General features: G+C 34.3%; 1 protein-coding gene across 1 annotated transcript; it reads right to left on the reverse strand.

Moving 5' to 3' along the window:
* Positions 1 to 1,122: 1,122 nt before the first annotated feature.
* Positions 1,123 to 21,575, reverse strand: LOC142617207 (THO complex subunit 1). Its single transcript, XM_075789972.1, has 21 exons — positions 21,383 to 21,575; positions 19,981 to 20,064; positions 19,154 to 19,228; positions 17,811 to 17,904; positions 15,621 to 15,766; positions 15,432 to 15,503; positions 13,968 to 14,040; positions 13,823 to 13,888; positions 13,659 to 13,705; positions 13,214 to 13,285; positions 12,978 to 13,103; positions 12,801 to 12,866; positions 12,659 to 12,700; positions 12,301 to 12,417; positions 12,126 to 12,208; positions 7,891 to 7,957; positions 4,725 to 4,796; positions 4,515 to 4,565; positions 3,273 to 3,332; positions 3,031 to 3,180; positions 1,123 to 2,050 (listed from the first exon to the last, which is right to left on the reverse strand). The coding sequence occupies exons 1-21, from the start codon at positions 21,383 to 21,385 to the stop codon at positions 1,790 to 1,792; spliced, it is 1,827 nt and encodes a 608-aa protein (XP_075646087.1). The 5' UTR covers positions 21,386 to 21,575; the 3' UTR covers positions 1,123 to 1,789.
* Positions 21,576 to 24,345: the final 2,770 nt, after the last annotated feature.

Genomic DNA, 24,345 nt, shown 5'->3' on the forward strand with positions numbered 1-24,345 from the left:
AAAGTTGGCAAATTTACAATTATACTTAAAAAGAAGTATATCACATAAGCTAATATGTTAATGTGGATGGCATCAGAGAAATGAGGTTTTAAAAAGTTGTATATCACATAAACTAAACCAATGCAAGACGCAAGACGAGAGCGGGCAAGTCAGAATTGAATCGGGTTGGTCAAAAACCTAATCCAAATGCATCTAATAGAAGCCTCGTCTGATTTTCTGTGATAAATTATAATATCTCATTTTAGAGGCTAATTTCAAAGGCCTAGTGATAAGTTATATTATCTCATCTTAGAGGCAATTCTTTCCTTCAGTGACAAGGACACTACGTGTGCATTTCAGATTGTCGAAAAAAGTTTAACTTTTTGCTTTTTGTCTTAGGGTTTTTTTTTTCTTCGGTGCAAATAATCTAGATTTTAACTCTTTTTTTTTAAAAAAACTATTAGCTATTTGTAGCACATTTAACATAAAAATACCAAAAGCCATATCTTTTCATCTACGCTATGCAAGTAAACTACCAAAAATAAGCAATTTTTAAAATAACTTGCTTCTCCTTTCCAACAAATGTAGATGAAGAAATTTATGTATAAATTTTTTTAGGGCAATGTAGGTCCAACGTCGATTCATGGGGGGCAAAGGGCCTTATTGGATGGAGGGAGAGGGAGAGTAGAGGAGAGAGTCTACTCTCCTCCATCCAATCAGATCATAAATTCGTAGTACTGTAATTTTTTCACTAGTACATTTGGACATGATTTTGGGGTAGCACCAGCTACTAGATCGTTTAAGCTAAACGCATGGCCTGGATGAATGTAACAAAACAACGAGCATAAGAGTATTTTTTGAATGGGTAAAAAAAACTAAAATATAGATTTTTCATGTCATTTACATTAGATAGTCGTAACATCAAAACAAAATACCAAGCAACATCTACACAGGCAATAAATACTGTCCCAGGACTAATTTATGTTGCCTCTAAATGTAGGCCTCAAAAATTGATTAGCCACTCAGGCAATGTCTAAAGCCTATGTTGCTTCTACTGGATCAATTATACCAGATCAACAGGGTTAAGATTGGTTGTAGCATTTAATAGAAGCCTTCAAGCACCTTCAAAGATTTTGACACTAATTTGTCAAAAAAGTTAATCAACTCGTAACAGACCACGGCACCGCTGGGATGCCATGCTATGAAGTATCAACAAGAGTACATACATTAAGATACAAAGTGCTAAAACTTTTTCTACAGATATCTTCCAAACTGTTGGAGATGTTGGTCTAGACTTTGGTAGTGTTTCTTGTTTGAAGATCCCAAATACTCAATTCCCCATTGCATTTCAGGATATATGAAGTAAAGGAGAACACCAGAAAATTAAATGAACTCCTGAAATCATGACTTTCAGTAGAAACTCTCTCCCAAATCCATTTATGACACTGACTTTCCAAACACAGTTCACTTCCTGCTCAGGTTGAGATTGCTGCTCAGCTGCGAGACTAGAACTTCAAAGAGCTGCGTTTGGTACAGAAATCTGTCTTATATGGTCTGGAAAAACTTGCAATAAAATACAATAATGAGCCTTCAGTGAACCCATAAAGAAAAAAATGTTAAGAGGCATCGATTGCTCAATAAGCCATACAATGGTTGCATGTGAAAATTACAAACTTTGGCAAAATAGCCATTTTTGTGGCGTAGGAAAAATTCAATGCCTTTACTAGATTCTAAGTTAAGATTAAGGATTTAACACTTCACTAGCATTCTCTTATGTGCAACCAAAAACCGCAATCACACTTCCAGCATATCAGCCAACAGCGTCTAAATCAACTTCTGCATCAGTCTCTCCATCTATCATTCCAGCCTCAACCTCAGCATCAGCTTCTAACTGACCCGCCTCTTGACCATTATCAGTGTCAGAGCTTTGCTTTTGATGTTCATCGGGTGTTGGAGTGCCACCTTGGGATATATTGCCAGTTGCTGTTGCATCAACGTCCATTTGTGCTGCTGAGGCTTCAAGATCAGCTCTGATTCCTTCACCATCAACTTCACTTGCAGGTGTAGCAATCTTTGGAAAAAATACAAAAAATAATATTATAATATGAAGTGTGATTCATATGAAGCGCGTTTTAATAGAGATACTTCACACTAAATCCTGAGCATAAATGATCAAAATCCACCAAACCAGGAGATTACTGGTCATCTTTTTATGTTCTGACATCTACAAATTTTTAGTTGTCTCTAGAACACTTTTTTTAATTGTATCTAGAACACCAATTCCAAGTACAAAATTTCCATGTCTTGCTTCTAAATTCATCATCCAAAATATTTTATGCAATATATCTTGATCTCTTACAAAGTTTGTTGAAAATTTTCACATTTTGCTTCTAATCCCCCCCTCTAAAAATTTTTAATTGTCTCTAGAACACTTTTTTTAATTGTATCTAGAACACCAATTCCAAGTATAAAATTTCCATGTCTTGCTTCTAAATTCGTCATCCAAAATATTTTATGCAATATATCTTGATCTCTTACAAAGTTTGTTGAAAATTTTCACATTTTGCTTCTAATCCCCCCCTCCCCACTGCCATTGAAAAAAAAATTCTTCAGATGAGAGATTTTGATGGTGTGTGTGCCCAAGGCCCCAAGCCCACAATTTCCATGCCAGATATCTAGAGTTCTGTTTTATTAATTCTATGATTGTGAGAACTTTTTTTTCCTGGGGGTTAGGGGGGTGATTTGAACTCAAGTTCTCCCAATAGAGACATCTGGGCAATGCCATTGAGCTACAAAGCTCTTGGCTAATTCAATCATTGTGATTTCTACAATCCATCCTCTCTACGGTACCTATTATCATCTTATAAGTTTGCATTTTACATTTCACTTTCATATTCAGCTGGCAAAATGCTTCACCTTATAGATTGCTACTCAAACCTACGCACATGTCAAACCTATAATTCATGTCAATTTCACGATCCTACATTTATTGAAAGAAAAGACCTAAACTTTGGAATAAATTAATGCAGAGCTAGATATTTCCAAAGATACCTGATTTTCCTCAGCTTGTGCTGCAGCACCCTTGGATTCATCCTTCTTAGCACGCTTGGACTTGTCATTTGGTTTTGCTTGGTATTTGGACCGAACATCAGGTGGCAAAAGTTCTAGAGGCACAACCCCTTCAATACCATGATCAGTGAACTGCAACCATGTGAATTCATATTTACGTGAATTCTTTGTATTTTTTGACCATATAAAAGTAAAATATGCATAGGTTGTAAAATTAAACATACTCTAGAAAATCCATCCAAGTCCTGTCGAGCTGAAAATCGAAGACCTTTCCAACAATAAACCTGCCGAAGAATATGATAAACCTTTCTGAGAATAAAATACTTAAATATCAAGTTGAAGGCCAGCAGTCAACACTACTAACTACTTAAAATGCATGCTTTACAGTGACACAACACATTGGGGACATGACAATTAATAACTTGATAAATATATATATTTTAGTTATATTTTAAACATATTTTATGTTTTAGAAATGAGTAATAACCATAAAAATGTTTGAAAACTTATCTATTACTAATTTTAGAGCAATAATTAATAACAAAAAAACACTTATATTCATAAAATGATGTTTAGTAGTCAATTTTAGTAACCATTAATAACAACAGGAATTGTTTTTAATAATAAACATTTTGTATGTTAAGTTTTCTTAATAACAGACTTTTCTTTAATAACAATGGGATTTTTCAATAATAATTATCTTTTTGCTAAGTTTTTCTTAATAGCAAACATTAAAAAAAAAAAAGGAATCTAAGGCTACACATCTCAAAGAAGTTATATGTAATAACAGAATTCTCTCCTCGTTTTAAACAATAGAGCTGGTAAAAAAAAAAAATTGGTCAAAAGACAAAACACAAGAGTTAGTAGAAAACAAAAATCCGAAACTGGGATGAGCTCTGGGCATTCATGGTAAGTCAAACCCGTACATGTGTGAGTGAGAGAGAGAGAGACCGACCGACCAACCAACAGACAGACTAGATTCAATCAGCGGCCAATATAAGTGCTGATTTAAGGCAGGAGAGTTCCAAATGATTGATCAAGAGAGTAGATCAATGGAGTTCAAGAGAGAAGATCTAATCTGATTAAGCATCAATCAATGGCATTGATTGTGCCTAATAATCAAAATCTTCCTTAAAAAAAAATAGTGGTTGTGTCCCAGCTGCATTGCCACCGTGTCTGAGATATAAATTTTTTTTATTATTTATTTTATTTTGCCGGGACATGCATGCAGCCATGTCCCCGACGTGTCTGTGTCCGACATGGAAACACCTTGGTTTTTGCCATGTCTGTGCTTCTTAGTCCAAACACAAGGTAAAACCTTTGAAAGGACAAATTACCTTGATTAGCACATCACATGAAATCTGAGGTAATTAATAGTTACAAACATAATCTGTATTGAGAGTACAACCATCTTCTGGGTAACATCAACCTAAATTAAATCTGAAGTTCTAAGAACCAAAACCCACCCGACTATTTTTGTGGTGATATTCAGCTTCTATTCCAGCTGATGCATCCATCTGCAATTCCAAGAAGAAATAACTTTATTCTGATACTTGACAAAATGAAATTGAGGTTCAGATATGAAGGAGAAAGACTCCTGATAACTTAGTGCTATTAAAGGGACAAAGAAACATAATTTATCTGTAAAATTGCTTTCAGGAAGCAAGGAACCTTACATCTTCAGCCAAGGGTTTCCAGTATTCCATGATGTGAGGAGTTCGGACACGTTGAGGATCGGTCAAAGCATTCTGGACATGGTAATAAGATCTTAAGCATAAAATAGTAATCCAGAGTGTTTAATTAATGCTATGACATCAACTACATTGAAAAAAACAATTCTAGATATAAGGATAGAAACGTTATTAGCACAAAACATATAAGACTAGGAGTTAATTTAACCGTCTGACCAAGCTGGTAAACTTGGTGTGTTTAGTGTTGCATAGGTTTTTATTTTTATTTTTTTCGATTGGTTAGTTACACACACACACACCCAGTGGGTCTTGAACTCATGATCTCACCCTCCACCTAACACTTGTCAGGGGAGGAGATGGCAGTTGCAAAGTATGAGTCATTAAGAGTCTTTAATTGCATTAGAGTTACACGATGAGAGCTAATTCTTGATTAACTAATTAATCAGAAGTATAAAACTTAAAGAAGATTAAACTGAGCATAAAACTGACCATGCGATAAAGAGAGAGCGAAGAGAAGAAGGCATGATAAAGCTTGAGGGCTAACTTGACTTTCGTGAGTTGTATGCCTACTGGCTCATGTAAGTTGTAACATATATCTAGTAGCAGTTTCAAGAACAAAAACTACTCGAAGTACAACTCTGTCAGTGTTCTGTATGGGTCCAGTCTGAGCCTAAAGCATTTTAATGTGTGCTTTGAACACAGATTCTCCATTCTTCCACCGAAATGTCCTATGTTGATGTTAGGATTAGTGCCCTTAAATCCTATTGTATGATGCTATGTATGATATTATGTATGACATTATGTATGACATGATGTATGACTTAATATTGTGATTGATAAAGTTATTTTATTATTATCTAAAATAATGGTAACATGAATATGGGACATTATCATATAATCCATGAGATGCATTGTATGTGATTTATGTGAAAAGTCACAGATGATGTAAATCACAAGTTCTTTGTAAACTCAGAATTTATAGTTCGTAGTCGGTAATGAAATTGGGCATTTCATATGCGAAGACTATAACGTGTCAACTAAGATGATTTGTCTTGATCATGGAAGTGGAAGCTTCTAGTTGATATGTTGATATATTTTAAGAGTTAAAACATATTGAATAGGACCGCTGTGAGATTTATTATTCTCCTAACGATTGTCAAATGAATAATAAATCTCACGACTTCTATTTGCATGAACTCTTAATTCTAAGAGAATAATGGACCTGATTATAAAGTGTAGGTTGCTTTGATATATCAGGAGTGAGATCTGAAGTGACGGTCAAAACCTCAGTATATTGGGCAGCCACATTTAGTGTTGATGAAACATATATTTTCAAGATGGAATTCATAGTCTCTTAATGGAGATATAAAATATTCCCTTGAGATAAGTTTAATGGATTCAGTTATTCAGAGAGTTAGACCTAACCACTTTAGTAAGAAATTGTTAAAGTATATATTTATGAAATTGGATTTCATAAATATATAATGAATAACTTTAAAGAATTAAACCGGGTACTCAAGGATAAGATGTAGTAATTTATAAAGTGGCAGTCTACATTTATGACTTTGTGTTACTATGAATATTTTATGAAGGGGTTACGTGTATAATAAAGTCTTAGGATATAATTTATTAATAAGGCCTAGAGTGCAATTATATTTATATAGTGGTATTAACTATAATTAATGGTAACTTTGGACTTGTCAAGAGTTGACGGAAAAGCCCAAGGCCTATTGGAACTAGTGTCTTATTGGTCCCACTCCAAACCACACACTAAAGCCCAATTGGAAAGGCCCAATAGGCCAGCCCAATTAGATAATCAGTTAGTTATAAAGGGAGAAACATACAAAATTTTTATGAGAAGAGATTAGAAAAGAAAAGGAAACGGTGCGTGAGAGAGTGTGAGACACACTTTCATTCTCCCTTTGAAAAACTGATTGAGAGACCACACATCTTGGGTGTAAAGTGGAATTGAAGTGAAGATTAAAAGTGTTCCCAAGTGCTTCTAATCTTTGTTTTGAATTTCTCCACACCAAGGTACGCTATCTTGTTCTTAAATTCTGAAATTTACATTGTGCACGTTATCAATCATGAATGAAATAGATCATTGTTTGTTGCTTCCACTGTGTGTTTTGTATGAGATACAAAACCAGAATTTTTCCTTCAGTTGAATAGCCAACCATAACTAATCCATTCTCTTAATTTAATCACACTACAAATATCCCATGATCTGCACAGTATCTAGTTAAAGTTATGCAAACACACGGCTTACTATTATACTGAGATCCTAGCACTAGCCTAAAGAAAAACTACCCACTATCCTTAAACAAACTCTCCCCTAAGTCCTAATCAGACCATGACTTAAGGTACTAGACTCTGCCTCACCCTCATATGCACCACTTCCTCTTGTTTTCCTCGTTGCATCAGAATCACATTTTATGTCTAACATCAAATCAGACCAGACCATGTTCTCTCATGACAAGTGCATAAATTTTTACTTTTTACTTTTGGAACACCTAATTCTATTCCTATACATTGTTAAGCCAATTGCAGATATTTGCCTTGTCCAAAATCAAATTTAACCTTTTCTTGCTGACTCTCCTTTCAGTTTCATTTTAGGAATGAAGCTGCACTTCCTTCCCTTTGCAAACTTCTGTTGGGAGAGCATGTGCAGAGCAAAGCATATCAGGGAAGGAAGAGTGGCCAATCCACAACCAAGGAAATTATTGAGAGCAAAAGGAGAAAATTCCACTAGAAAATTTGATATCGAGGATTTTTTTTTTCTTTTGGGGGGGAAGCAAAATGCCAGTCATAGTACATAGTGGACAAATACCCCAACCATTGAAAGTGATACTAACTGCCTAATAGAAAACCTGTAAAGAGCTCACAAAGAGTTCTGAAAACAAAGCAAAGGCATTCTACGGTAAAGTGATGAACACTTTCCATGGAAATTACTGCGTTCATTATGAATGATCCACCCTAATTCCCATACGTAGAGTTTAGTAATGACCACTTTTTAGTGGTAATCATCAATATATATATCAATATATAATCATCAATATATTCCCATAGGTATCTGTTGATTGATTAAATCAGTAAAATCAACATATTGCTATTACGAACTAACATAAGTATTGAGTAAATAAATACACACCGGATTCTGATCCGCCCACTTCCACAACTGAGAGAGTTCTCTATTTCCCAGTCTCCACTTTTGTCTACTGCAGTATTAAAATTACTCAATTTATTACTAAATCTAGATTAACAAAGCAAACATATTCAATATTTAAAGATAAACGGAAAAAAATGAATAAAAAAAAAATTCAGGCCACAAATAGCTCAGTAAGAATTTAAATTTTTTAAAATTTAGGCATGAGGTACAACAATAAAATAATGTCAGGTAGATACAAATATAATGGTGGGCTTGGTTTGCACTATCATAACTTAAGTGGTCACAAGTTCCTAGAAAACCATCCTCTGAAGAGCCACATCAAAACTCAAACATTTTTGGAGATTACTAAAGCCCACATCTAATGCATTGTACACCGTGCCAAACTAGAATCCTTGTTGGACTGGGACAAGAAATGACAACTTCTACTCCCATAATAAAATCCCCAAAAACTGTCCTAATTTTTTAACAAATTATAAAGTTTGGACAAGTTGTTGATTTTATCATTTAAGAATGAGCAACAGTAGATACAAATAACAAGCTTTTCTATTTTTTTGATACTTCAATAATTGGAGGAGGGGGGACTTGAACCCTGGATGTTTTCGTTGAAAACACCTGGAGGTACAAACTAGTTCAGCAATGTGGCTCTTTGTAACAAGCTTTTCTATTTTCTAGCCAAGGGCCTTTGGGCCAATTGGCACATCCACCCTTAGTGGTGCACATTCAAGGGTAAATTGCACACCCCCCCCCCCCCCCTAAAAATCTATACCTAGAAAATAAATTTCATATTTCTTCTCCACCTTTGCAGTTCATAATATATATATATATATATATATATATATATATATATATATAAGTAATAGGGATATATATATATATAAGTAATAGGGATATATATTCAAAAAAACTGCCTTATGCAGAAAAGCATAAGGCAGAGAGAAGAATACAGAAAGAGAAGATAAATAAAAGAGAAAAAAGAAAGGGAAAGATACTAAATACAAAGGAGAGAGCTAAGAAACATAGGGAGAGAGTCACTAGAGGTGATTCCCTAAGTCCTAAACCAGTCGAACAGCGAGCCACTGAAAGAAGCCAACAATTGGTCATCCGAGCTTTCCAAGTCCTCAAACGTCCTCCAATTTCGCTCCCTCCAAAGACACCACATTAAGCACAAAGGAGCTAAATTTCAAATGCTAGACGAATGTTTTTTGGGCCAATTCCACTAACCAAAGAGAGTATCTACAACCGTTCTTGGCAAGATCCAAGAAATCCCAAAAGATCTAAACACCCAACCCCACAACCTATGAGCTTTACCACAATGAAGTAGCAAATGATCCACCGTCTCCCCATTACAACGGCACATAATGCACCAGTCAATAAAATTCATCCCTCTACCCCTCAAATTATCACATGTAAGGATCTTATCCTACATAGCAGTCCACATAAAGAAAAAAACACGCCGAGAAGCCTTAACCTTCCATACACCTTTCCAAGGAAAAATAATGGGCAATGGTCTTCTTAACTTATTGTAAAACGATCGGACATCAAAATCCCCATTCTTTGTCAACTTTCATCGCATACGATCTCCATTCTCAGTGGGAGGTAGATTTGAATCCAATGTGCGGAGAAAATCATCCACATCACTCATTTCCCAATTATTTGCTCTCCGCATAAAATGAACATCCCAGCTTCTCCATTCCTCTATCCCCAACTGTTCAAGAGAAGAGGCCACCAATGCCTCTTTATTGGAAGCCCTCCCATACACATTCGGATAAGTCAATTGAAGTGGGGACTCCCCACACCATTGATCTGTCTAAAGCTTAACTCTATCTCCCACCCCTACCTCAAACTGAATATTTTTGCTAAATTACTCCCAACCCATTCGGATACTTCTCCACAAGCCACACCCGTATACCCCTCTACCTAGCTTGGATGTCCATCCCCCCACTCTTCCCCAAACTTTAGAACTACAATCCTTCTCCGAAGCCTTGTCTCCTCGATCCCAAACCGCCATAACCACTCCCCTAGTAAGGCTTTATTAAAAGTAGTTAATTTCCTTACCCCTAACCCACCATATTCCAAAGGTGCACACACCTTGTCCCATCCCACCAAATGTGTTTTGGAATCGGGCACAAGAAATATATATTTTTTTTTTTGTGATAAATAAGAGTGATATATATATATATATATATATATATACACACACACGAAAGGCTACTCTATGCATGAAGAACATAGAGAAAACCTAGAAAAAACAAGAGGAAGAAAACAAAACAAAAATAAAAAAGAAAACCAAACGACAGGAAAACTACAAAAGAGAAAGGGAGCTAAAAAAAGAAGGGAGAGAGTCACTAGTCGTGAGTCCCCAAGCCCTAGACCAATAAAAAAGTCCCACTATAAGAAGCAAGCAACTAATCACCAGTGCTTCCCCAACCAATTCCACCAGCCAAAAAGTAAATCTGGTATCGATCTAGGTATAACCCAAGACAAGCCAAAAGTTCTAAAGACAAAGCTCTATAACTGATAAGTCATCTCACAATGAAGAAGTAAGTAGTCTACCGTCTCTCCATAGTAACGGCACATAATGCACCAATCCACAAAATCCAATCTCTTCAATCTCAAGTTATCACCTGTTAGGATCTTATTCCAAGCTGCACACTAAACAAAGAAAGAAACTCGCCTAGGGGCCTTTACTCTCCATATAGCTTTCTAAGGAAAGACAATTGAGGGACAATCTCTTAATTTATTATTGAACGACCGGATGTCAAATTCCCCATTAGGCTTTTAACTTCCATCTGATCCGGTCTCCAACATCCCTCGGAGGAGTATTAGCTCCCAATAAACGAAGGAAATGCAGCCCTTCATCCATCTCCCAATTTTCAAATTCTCTAATAAAATGAACATCCCAAATTCTTCTCTCCTCCGCCCGCTGCCTAGACAAAGAAGCTTCTACAAAAATCTCCTTATCAATGGCAATACCATACAACCTTGGGAAGGCCAATTGAAAGGTTGATCCCCATACCACCCATCCTGCCAAAACCTCACTCTATTCCCCAATCCAACAACAAACTGACAATTTTTGTTGAAATCCTCCCATCCCATGCGAATACCTCTCCACAAACCACACCCATGAACTCCCCTACCCAGCTTTAAGGTCCAACCCCCCCCAATCTTCCCGAAATTTTGAAGCTACCACCCTCCTCCATAACCGATCCTCCTCCTTTCCAAACTGCCACAACCATTTTCCCAGTAAGGCCTTATTGAAAGTAGTAAGTTTCCTTATCTCTTGCAACCTCTCAAAATTATTGGTCACATGCATAGGGATAGTAAAGAGAGATAAATAATATGTAGGAAGACTAGATAGAGTGCTTTTAAGCAACGTTAGTCTTCCACATTTTGACAAATACATCTTCCATCTGGCCAGCTTACGCTCAATTTTCTCCAAGATAGGATTCCAAACAAAAGGGGACTTGTAAGACGCCCCCAATGGCATACCAAGATAGGTCATAGGCAAAGACCTAATCCGGCAGCCCAAAATCTCTGCCAAAACATGGACATTAGGCACATCCCCGATAGGAACCATCTCACTCTTCAGCGCATTAACCTTTAAACCTGTCACTGCCTGGAAACAAAGAAGAAGCATCCGAACATGTAGAATCTGCTCCTCATCTGCATCGCAAAACAGAATCGTATCATCCACAAACAAAAGATGCGAGACACAAACCCCTCCACCCCGACTACCATCAGCTCTAAAACCTCAAAGAAAACCAGCCCCTTCAGCTCTTTTCATCATCTTACTGAAGACCTCCATCATAACCAGAAACAGCAAGGGAGATAGTCGGTCCCCTTGTCTCAATCCCCTCGAACTCCCAAAAAAATCGGCTAGAGATCCATTAAACAAAACAGAGAATTGGACTGTAGATATGCAAGTGCGGATCCACCTACACCACCTAGCTATCACTTATCAACGAAGTATAAAGATTGTAAACATTTGGTTTTTGCTTTTGAAATATCATAATTTTTAGCTGATTTGTATCTTTACGATTTAAAAACAATCCCTGCACAATTCCTCATGTTGACCATGGGGGAGTGGAAGCATGGATTTTGAAGAAAAGATTGATGTTTCTTTCTATTCTCCTAAATATTCCTCTTAAAAAACACCAAAATCTAACAGAATTTGTTATCATTAAAAAAAAAACGATCATAGAAAGTTATTTGCAAACCGCTTTTTAGCTCCATCTTGTACTGTTTTCTTCTCCAATGGTTGCTTTTCAAATGGTGGGCAACCATCACGTTTCCACCACACCTAAAATCAAAGAGATTTGAAACAAATTAAGATACACTGCAAACATAACAATTTCCAAAGAATATCTTGAGAGAGAGAGAAGGGTTTCTTACCCAATTTTTCTCACGTTCTAAGATATGATCAATTTTACGAAGAAAATCTTTCCCTTTAGGTGGAGTCATTTCAAGCAACTTTTTCACACGCTCCTCACATGATTTTATTTCTTCTTTCTGGAATCAACAAGGAAATGTTGTTAAAGAAAATGTTTAACATGTTAAGTATAATAAACACATATATACACATCTTAAGATGTCAACGTTGATATACAATTCTGAAGTATATACGTGAGAATGGTACAAAAGGCAGGATGTTGATGTACACAAACGATAAAACTTGTTTTCCTGATAAGTAATAACCAAATTTTATTAGGAAAAAAAAAAGGAGAGACCTTATCAAAGCAGTAGAACTTACCATGCTTTCAGATGGCAAATCTTTTTCATTCTTTCCAGGGGCCTATAAGCAAATAAGAGCTGTTTAATCACCCAATACACAGTTATTGAATCACAGAAGGCCGCTATAACAATTTAAATTTAAATCTCCAGATAATCATTACCTTCAAATAATCAAATAATATAAGGCACTGCACAAGAACATGCCGTCGGAAACTTGGATCCTTCAACTGTGTCCCAAAATAAATGGTTTTTAAATGAAGATTCAAGCTATTCTCCAAAAACCCACAACTACATATTTTTATCTGCTTCATTATAGAAAACTTCTAAACACTGCTTACCTCTAAACCCATTAGTTTACTGCTAGTAAGATATTTTATGCTGAAATTCGCTGACTCTTCTTCCAAATTATTAGCATCCCCCTCTTCATCACTTAATGGTTGAGCTTCAAAGGTATTCAAGACAATCTATACATCTCAAAATTCAAGGAAAAATATTTTTAAGTCAGTAATGAAGTAGGAAAAACTAACAAAAAACCAAGATCGACAGAAAACCCATTAACAGATGAAAGTTTTACCATTAAACTGGATGTGAATTTCTGCCACTTAGCAGAAGCAAGAGTTAGAGAAGCAGGGTTGCAAAAATGTTCCTGAACAAAAACATACGCCCATAAGAAAATTTAGATGAAGAATGAAAACGTCACATATCTCATCTAACTAAGATAACTGAAACAATTCTGAACTCAGTCTGTGAATCTCCATGTCAAACTAAAAACGTTTCAATTAGAGGTAATCATGCAAGCAGATTCTAACAACTCTGACATATGAAGCCATGAATACTACATGCAGCATCATTAATAGAAGTGGCAGTGATTGTTAATAAACCACTTGTACTTTTAAGTACTTTTGGCATTATTCCATATGTATTAGGTTCAGAGACTTCTCAATAGCAAGGCAGCAATTTACATGGCAGAAATAAACTCTTTTCTTTCACTAACTATGCATCCAAATGGGAAGATTTACCTGTAAACTCCAAAAGGTCTTATAAAAGTTAAAATCAATAGAAATCCCTGGAAAAGCAAGGAAATTAATTAGTGCATGCTCAAGCAAGAAACCTGTACAGAATAAATACAACTTAAGAAGACTGACATTGATGTAAGCCAAAATATTGCTTAGCAAGGACATACCATCAGGGGGGTCTTTCTCATACTTTGTTTCATTTGATGTGTTAAATACTCCTTTAATATTCACAGCTGCAAGAATTAAATGACATCAGCAAAATATAACAAGGCAAGAAACTTTGTAATAAAGTAAAAAATCAGGGTTGAGTACCTGAGCGTTCAGACAATGGAAAAAAATGTGCCAGAAACATGAGAATTCGTCCACAAAACACCACATCATTTGCCTTCAAGTTTAAATACAAAAACATTAAAAAGAAAGGGTCAGATTCACATTTCTCAATTGAAATTCTTTGTTAATATGAAGATAGATCAACCAGATCCAGGTTCAGAATAATAGTGTCCAGAAAGTTTAGTTTCCAGTAAAACAATTAAGAAAGATGTTTCTTTCTTATCAAAAAAAAAACAATTAAGAAAGATGTTGAATAAAAAAAAATTTAATTGAAAGTTGTCAAAATAATAACAACTCTATATTTTTGTTATTAAACGTGTATATTTACTGAACAGAAATTCAGATTATGGCTTTTGCTTGGTTAGTAACTCTTTGGATGGTTCATACAAACAACTTGTCTCAAAATAGATTAAAAAGATGCTTCCACTTCTATTAAATCTGTGAAAGGTCTAATAAGTAGTAGGACTATCTTTTACCCATCACTCGCACTTCTATTTACTTGGTAAAGGGAAGTTGATCATTGATGGCCGCACTTCAAGTCAGCTACTAGCAACGAGATTATCTTACGAGATTATCTTGTGAGACCACCTTTAATGTGTTGTCTTCCCCTGGTGGCTTGGAAGATTATTTTAAGGCAGAAATTCTAAATCTATCTTAGGAATAGAATTGAACCTTTGGAAACTCCAAAGGGCAACCATCGTCTTTATTTTTTTTTATTTTTAAAAAATAAAATTTATTTTTCTCCTTCAAAATTTTAAACCAATCTTTTAACTGGGAATCACTTGTTCCGTGGTGCAAACACAAATACTGATATAGAAGTAACTCTGTTGGCTAAAAGGAGGCTCCATCTTAGAGAACCTTGACCCATTGCGAGTCTTTCCTTTTTCCATCTTGGAAATTTGAATCATGATAATACAAAGAGGATTGCACTATCATGGGGCATACCAACATACATCATATTAATTCCTGTAGAAATGGTCTGTAGATTAGTAAGGCTTGTATTTGCCAGAGAATGGTAAGTTCTTATCAAATTGCAAAACTACTTAACAGCGGGATTCACTGCAAATGCTAGCTTGGCTGTTATTGCTGAAATTACTGTCTACTTCTTCACATCCATTGTACACGACAAAGCAGATTGAGGACATTTTGTAAATATCTTGCAAAAACTACTTTCCCAAATTTATCACATCTTAAATCTAGTTAAGCTCTTCTGTTGCAATTAATGAAACTTGCTAAATTTTATCAGGGCTAAAGATTTTAGGTTAGGCCAAATACGTTACTCACTTATAAGATCACTTCAGTTGTAACTTGGTTAAGAAAATTCACTAACTACTTCCAATATTGGAACAAATCACAATATTAAGGAAAAAACAAAAATATGAAACATGAATAAGGGGAAAAAAAGAAAGAAAGGAAAACAACAATGATGATGGTTCTCTATACAACCTTTGATAGACGACGAAGAAGTTGATTGCATGTTCTTAACATCACAAGTTTCCCACGAGCAAAAAGCTCTTGCTGTATGTAATGCAGCCAAAGATTTTAAAAACAACTAGGTAAGGATTGCAGTGATTAATGAGTCCAATAAATCAAGAGGAAAATAAATAAATATAAAAATTCTTAAAATTCAGTTACCTTCCCTAAAATATCTTGTTTACTCTCTATATAACCAAAAATATCCTTGCAGTTTCTCATCGTAGACATTTCTGTCAAGTCTTCCAACAGTTGAAATATCATGCCACCTTCAACATGTTCTCTCTCACAAAGATATAGCACAATGTCTGACCAAAAAAGAAACATTAGAGTGTGTAAGATTTTTAAAATTTTAACAATCATATTGATTATGTACCTAAAGCAAGTAACAGTTGTGTCAAAATGTCAAAAGATACACCCCAAAAAAGTCAGAACATAGATATATATATATATATATATATATATATATATATTATTACATATTTTCAAGACCTATGGAAGCCAACCCTAAGAAGCCTTCAAATTTTTTTTTTGATAAGTAATAAATTTTATTGATATCAAAAAAGGATCACTCTAGTACACAGGGAGTGTAAAAGGGGTCAACAACTCAAAGACAAAAATTACAAGAATCAAGGAAATCAAAATAAGAAGGGAATGATTGGTTTTGCATAGCAACCAACCAATCCAATAAAGTGTTAAAGAAAAATGACTTGAAGTCTGGTATGGATTTCTCAATATACTCAAAACATCTACTATTTTTCTCCCTCCAAAGAAACCACATTAAGCAATGGAGTACAATTAACCAAATAAAACCATTTCGATAACAACCAAACCTGCCTTGCCAACACTCTAAGAGTCCCAAAATGGATTGCGGTATAACCCAGCTTATTCCAAATAAACCAAAAACCATAGCCCACATATCCATAGCAACCAGACAATGAAGGAAGAGATGGTCAACTGATTCACCATTACACTTGCACATGTAACACCAATCCAATATCCAAACCTTCTTTTTTTGTAAATTGTCAATTGTCAAGCATTTCCCTAAAGCAACAGCCCAAACAAAGAAAGCTACTCAAGAAGGAATCTTTTGTTTCCAAATGCTTTTCCAAGGAAAATAGAAGTCAGTAGAGCCCACTAAAATTCTATAATAATCATTAACCTTAAGCCCCTTATCTCTACTAGGCTTCCAATACATCTTCTCCTCACCAAACCCCCCTATTGAAGAACCATATATGGTATCCAATAAGCCTGACATAGCCTCTAATTCCCGAGCATGCACACCCCTAAAGAAACTAATATCCCAAACAAGGACGCCATTGGTGTACTTCATAAGTGCAGCCACACTAGCCTCCTTATCCCTGCAAAATCTAAATAATTCAGGATAACTGATTGCAAGAAATGTCTCACCACACCAACGGTCTTGCCAAAACTTCACCCTAGATCCGTCACCAATATCATACTAAATATGGCGTGAAAAAGAAGGCCATCCCCGACTAATATTTTTCCATAAATCAACACCATATGGACCATTAACAGATCTGGTACACCAGCTCCCCCATACACATCCATATTTCACCTCTATCACTTGCCTCCAAAGGGCATCCTTCTCAATCCCAAATCTCCATAGCCATTCCCAAAATGAAATTTTGGAAGTACATCACCACGCAGCAGTGCAAGTTGAAAGGAAAGAAACTAAATGGTTCTCTGAGATATTATATTTTCAAAATTTTTCTTATAGGTATTATATTTTCAGTTTTTCAAAATCCATTGGGACTAACTTCCCAACAGGAAATACTTGAATCTGAATGTTAACTGAAAGATTTTTCGAGTCCAGATTCACAACAAAACACAAAAGTATTCAATTCAAGAATCAATTAAGGAAATAGTATTATGTAAAAACAGTTTCCAATATTACCTTTTCAGAAAATAGCCTAAAAGCAATAAATAAATCAATAAATAAAGCTTTCTGAACATAATAAAGTAAAAATAGTGTTAAAATTAGTAAATTACAACTAAACCTAAATAAAAACATCTGACTAGACCATAATTTTAGTCATGGTCATCTTATATGCCACTGGCACATCAGCAAGTGAATTTTCTCCCTAAGATGGATTTATGTACTGAATTTGAACTTTTTTTCTACATTTTTCTGAAAATTTCAACCAGAAAATCAAGTTTGCAATTGTCCCTTGCTATTCTTGACCTCAAGACATGATTCCTTGCAGAAAACTCATGAATAACGTAGATTTTTAAAAAGTTTAGTTCTTTTAAAAAGCTGAGGTCTGAGAATCAGAAACAGCTTATGGAACACCTAATATAAACTTTGAGCAAAAGGGAACTTGTACAGACCAAGAAGACGAGGAATATGACCCTGGCTAGTTTCACCATCATCAATCGATTGCCCATACTGCATTACTTGCTCCCCTGACTGTACTGCAGATGACTGCACAAAATACAAGAAAACTTATTATTTTTTTTGATAGGTAACGTAAAATATTATTAAAAAAGTAGCCAACCCGAGTACATTGGGAATGTACCGTAGGGGCAAAAATCAGGAACCAAAATTACAATGATCAAGTAGAACAGGAAGGGAAAAACAAGAAAAATGAGACAGCCACACTCCATTCAAGGAGAGTTTGCAAGAAAAAAGACTTAATCTCTAGCATAGAATGTTCACATCCCTCAAAACAGACCACATCACGCCAAGAAAAATTAATTCAATCACATACAAAATTTAGTTAATAATATCAGTGAACTACGATATGACAATACATGCCCCAGCTCTGGAGAAAGTTGCTACTTTTTTGTGTGGGGTTTTTGCTCTGTTAACCAAAGTTTAAGAAAAATTACCAGAAACATACTTTAAACACAATGAACACAACATATTAACCTAATTGCATTTTGAGAAAATTCAAGTCTCTCAATTTTTATGTTAGTTTCAAAATTAAGTCCTATGTAAAAACTAGCCTTAAAATGTGCAAGCAGCAAGCAATCAGATCAACTACTTGTAAATGTTTCCTGAATCAAATATACAAGCAAACATTGGTTTTTTTTTTTCCTTATTTTTTCACATCTGCATCTTTTCTATAACCAAATTTGAAAAAAGAACAAAAAAAATACAGGAGAACATTTAAAAAGAACCTAAAGAAGTACCCAAATAAGTAGATGATGGAAGCAAAACAAGCAGAACTTTTTTTCAATAAGTAATAAATTTCATAAGAAAAGCACTATCCTAATACATGGAGTATATAGAAAGGACTAACTAGAAAGAAAGAATCAATACAAGCAGATCTGCCGCAAGTGTGTTGTCTTGTGAAAGGACATAATGAATTGGCTTAGTAAATTATTGCCAATGAAGTGACTATGGAACCACTGAAAATTAGGGGCTTCTGTCCCTCAATACCCAAAAAGCAGAAAATCAGCAGGAGTAACATACAGAAAATCAACTTATCAAAAAAAAAAAAACATACAGAAAATCAAGCATATTCAGGAAGAAATAATTAGAGACAATATATTGTCATGATTTTCTTCAAGAACAACGAAATGTACCCATTCATAAAAGGATATAAAAACAATAAAAAAAAACCCAACTAATTCTTATCAATACATAAAAGGATATGGATAAAATACAGCGCACAAGTACAACCACATGCATGATTGAAATCTTGAACAAGCACCAAAGAGTAACCTACCACCAGTTCCTGAAGCAATGTCCGAAGAATGTTTTCTAATAATTGATTCTCATCTTGGGCTAGTTTTGTTTGTTTCTGTCAAAGAAAAAAACATAAACCAAATCACCTATCAAGCCTAAAGAAAAGAAAAGGGGAAAAATAAAATAAAACAACAACGAAGAGCTTAACAATATAAGCACGCAAACCATTGATAGACTAGTTGTGTTTCATGATCACAGCATATGAAAAATTGAAGAGCATTAGTTAAATGTTAACTCAGTAAGAAACTGATCTGAGCAGAAATCGCACCAAGGATCAAGCATTGATCCTGGTTGAAACATGGATCATTCATCTGAAAGACACAAGAGAACAACCCCCATATAAAGGTTTGAGCTTTTTATTTGTCATCTTTTTTCTTATTTATAAGTAAAGCTCGTTAGAAGGTTTGCACACAACACCTTTTTCACACACTCCAAATGCTCAAATCCACTAGGGTAGAGCTCAAGGCTTACCTTGGAAATTTAGAGCCAAATGAAACAAAGTCCATTAGATCAATCATTTGAAGTTAGAGAGTAGAGAAACCACAAGACATAAAAGTAAAACTTCTAAATTAATTCTATCCAAAGCCATATCCACTGAAGATACAATGCCCATCAAATCATAATTCCCTCCCAAATGCCATTATATCGTTCAATTTTACAAATAATAACAGCAAAGGTAATTGATCTTTGTTTAAATAACCATAGTCACACCAAATATAAATGGAAACAAAGCAGATCCATGTTGATTGTCCTATACAATGGAAATTGACATTTGAATCATGAGTAAAGAGGGGTATGTGTGATTACCTGAGGTTTTATAACTTCCTGAACCGTCTGTAGTGCAAAAGCTTGAGGTGGCCCAGGCTGTAGTATGGCTCTCTTGAACACTTCCTAAGAATAATAAACAACATATGCCATAATACTAACATTAATACCATAATAACCCCTATGTGGTTTCCCTAAAAACATGAAAGCCGCTCAAAGTTTTGAGTTCAACACTTTTTTTTTTTAATAAGTAAAGAAAACTTTATTCAAATTCATAAAATGGAGTAACCCAATTATACAGGAAGTATACAATAGGGGACCAAAACAATCAAATACACAAGTTACAAGCATCCATCAAATCATACCGAAAAAATAGAATGGCTTCCTACAATAGACATCCAATCCTATAGTGTTTTTTTTTTTAAAGTTTTAAGGTGGTTATTGTCATTTCAGAATCTTCAAAACACAGATTGTTTCTCTTCAGCCAAATGCACCACATCAAACAATTACAGCCATCCAGATAACACCATTACAATGATGACCGAATTTTCTTTACCAACATGTAAGGAGCTCAACCACAATCTTTGGCATTGCCCAGTATATACCAAACAAGGTGAACACCATAAACCACAACTCAAAAACAATAGGACAATGTAATAAAAGATGATCTACCGATTCTCCATTACTTTTGCACATACAACACCAATCTAGAATCCTCTTATGCAAATTATCAATAGTCAAAATAGTTCCCAAAGCTGCAGTCCAAACAAAAAATGCAACTCTGGAAGCAACATTTTGCTTCCAAAATACTTCTCCAAGAGGACTGAGTACATACACCCAACAAGGCCTGATAATAACTGCTCACCTCAAAGCCCCTGCTTTTACCCCTCAACGCTTAACTGGCGCATTGCTGTTTCATGTGTAAACCGTTAAACATATGTAAGAATAAACAGTGAGCTGCACATGTGATGACATGTGCCCATTCACATAAAACAGTACCTCAGGGGGGGGGTCTTCTGTTACACTCAAAAGTACTCAGAAAGTTTTACTGTTTACACAATTAACTTTATCACAAGGGTATAAGTGTTAACACTCAAAAACTCAACTTGGGTTGTATTTTTCCCTAAAAACAATGGATATTGGTTATGGTTTTTTAAGTATAAAAGCAAAGATAAACATAGAAATCAAAGTTTACATCTAACAATTTTAAATAGAAGGGTACAGATTAATAATTTGCAGTGTGGTAATGGAAGTCTTAAACAATACAGAGATGAAAATTTTACAAATTGTTAAGAACTAGGCCATACCCATGTATGAAATTTGGGGAAATTATAAAAATCAAATGGTAAACCAAAAACAACTTAAGGAAAAAAGAAGAAGTTGGTATGCAATTTCAACCAAGGCGAAGGGTTGAAGTGGCTAACAACGAAATAAGAAGGCTTACCATGTTGATTGATGAAGATTTGAAAGCAAAAAAGAGGCTTAGTAGACTTGAAAGAAAGCAATGAATGCTCCAATCTGGAATCGACGGAAGGAATAGCAGAGACCAGAGAGCCAGAGAGAGAATACCATTACTCAATACAGTAGAGGTAGAGCACCTTGGGTAACCGATGGTCCCGGCCTGGCCCAATATCTGAGCCCGAATCAGTCAGTTTCGGCCCATAAGGCCCCAAATTCAGTGACCCAATAATGGAAATGAGCCAACTCCAACAAATCCTTTTAAGAATTTTTTATTTTTTATTTTTATTTTTACCCTTCTCTTTCTTTTTTGGCTTTTGTTAACCGTTAACATCCCCTTAAGGAAGTTTCAAGGGGTCCTACTTACGTTGCAAAATAGCAAAATTTTAATAAATAAAACTCAACTAGATGTTTAAAGACGTTCAATATTATGGGTTTCAATTAACTCAATTGGTAAAATTTTTGATGATTAAATAATGATCCATTTGGTTGGAGTGGTGGAAAAGTTGTTGGATAGAAAATGGAGAAGGGAAAGAAAATGGAGAGAATAGAAAAATATTTTAATTTCCATCATTTGTGTTTGCTTGAGGGTGGAAAAGTGAAGAGATGGAAAAAATAGGTTTGTATAAATTTACTCATTTGTCATTAATAAAAAATTATGCTCAACTAAAAAAAAGTGTAATGTCATAAATAAAGTTTGATTGAAATGTTTAAAATTTGGGCAATGAAAGGGTTATTTGGGATGTGTAAAGTTTATAGGGGAGATGTATATTCATAATTGTACTCATCATTGCAACCTTAGCCCATGAACTCTACAAGCATTCTAAAATTCTATATATATGTGGGATTGTTTTACTGTTATTGTACACATTTAAGAAAAATCAAAAGGATGAATGACCACTTGAATACAAGAGTTTATCAATATATATTTCTTGTTTTCTTTTTTATTTAGTTTTATCTATTTCTATCTTTTCACAACATGTTATTAGCACGAGTCTCTATCTAATTTCGAAAGGAAATTGTAATTCTATTGTTCTTGAAACATCAAAGGCTATTTGTGTTGCCCTCTTAACTTACTGTAAGTTTTTTTTTCTTCCTAAGAATTAGTGTTTATCCTATCTCTTTGTTATTTCATTTTATGCTTATAATTGTAGTGATTATTTTAATTGATTAAAAAAAATTATGGTTCTCATGTTCTCTCTCTCTCTCTCTCTCTCTCTCTCTCTCTCTCTCTCTCTCTCTCTCTATATATATATATATATATATATATATATATTGTTAAAATGATTAGTGATAAACCAACTTGATTATAGCTATAGCTATATGTAACATATATTGATAAATATTGAATGTGTATGTATTGTTTCATTACAATCAACTTTTAAATATGTATGTGTAGTATTGTTTCGTTAAAATAGTATAAAAAAATTAGTTATTTAATTTCTTTTGTAATTATATATTTGATATAGATGTCAAACCTTACAAAGTTTAAATTTCTTATGTAATTATGAAATTAATTTCTCTTGTAATTATATATATTAGGCAATCATTTCTTATCATGGATCCTTGATACCAAGATTCATCTGAAAGCAATGAATCTTGATAAGATCTATATTGATGTAATAAATCATGAAGATATTATTATGGATGGCAATAGAGTATCCAAGAAGAATAGTACAAAAGAAATAATTTTTATTTGTCATTATTTACATAAAAATGGAGTACTTTACTATAAAAAACCCCTTAGGAGAATTGCAATAAACTAAAAGTGCAAGTGAATTAATCTGGCACTTTAAAATCAACCCACAATTAAAATTATATAATAGAAGACAAATATATCATGTTTTGAATGTGCTCCTGCAATGACAATATTGAATGTATATGTTCATAAAGTATTATGAACTAATGTTTTATTTTCTAATGGCTTAACAAAATAATGAGATGTTGCTGAAAACCATCAAAGGGCCATGAAATTAGGTGTTATAGGTGTGGTATGGAAGGTCATTGGTCACGTACTTATCATACTTCTAAACATTTGGTAGATTTTTACCAAGCCTCTATAAAAGAAAAGTAAAAGGGAATTGAAATGAACTTTGCTAAACATAATGGTCCTAAAGATCTTATAAATTATCTCTTTTTTTTTTTTTTTTCAAATGGAGTGGATAGGACTCACCTTGATATGTTGTTGATAGAAAATTTGATATTTTAATTAGTGATGAAAATCTCCATAAAAATTAATTGTTTTCTTTTATTATATTATTGCATTGTAATAAGTATGTTTACTTTGCTATGTTTTATTTATGTTTAAAGTAATAAAGTTTAATTTATGTTTTACATATATCAAGATGCATGAGTTTTACTGGTAAAATCAATTCTAAGATGACTAGAAAAGATTTTTGTCTAGCAGACAGTGCAACAACTCATACGATCCTTAAAGATAAAAAATATTTTCAAAAAGTAAAATTATGCAAAGCCAATGTCAATATCATATCAGGTTCATCAAACTTAATTGAAGGCTCTGGAAGAGCAATTATCATGTTGTCAAAGGGCACATAACTCTGTATTGATGATGATTTGTATTTTTCTAAATCAAGTAGAAATTTACTCAGCTTTAAGGATATACGTTATAATGGTTATCATATTGAAACCAATAACGAAGGCAGTGAAGAATTTCTTTATATTACTTCAATAGTATCGGGCCAGAAGCTCATATTAGAAAAACTGCCTATTTTTTCTTCTAGGTTATATTATACTACAATGAAAACAATTGAAACAAATGTTGCAATACACCAGAAGTGTTCGGACCCAAAGGTTTTTATGCTTTAGCATGATCGTTTTGGATATCCAGGATTAATAATGATGCGTCAAATTATTGAAAATTCTCACGACATCCCTTAAAGAACTAGAAGATTCTTTTACCTAGTAATTATTCATGTAGTGAATGTTCTC

This window comes from Castanea sativa, chromosome 11 (genome assembly GCF_040712315.1).
Source record: "Castanea sativa cultivar Marrone di Chiusa Pesio chromosome 11, ASM4071231v1".
Lineage (NCBI taxonomy): Eukaryota > Viridiplantae > Streptophyta > Magnoliopsida > Fagales > Fagaceae > Castanea > Castanea sativa.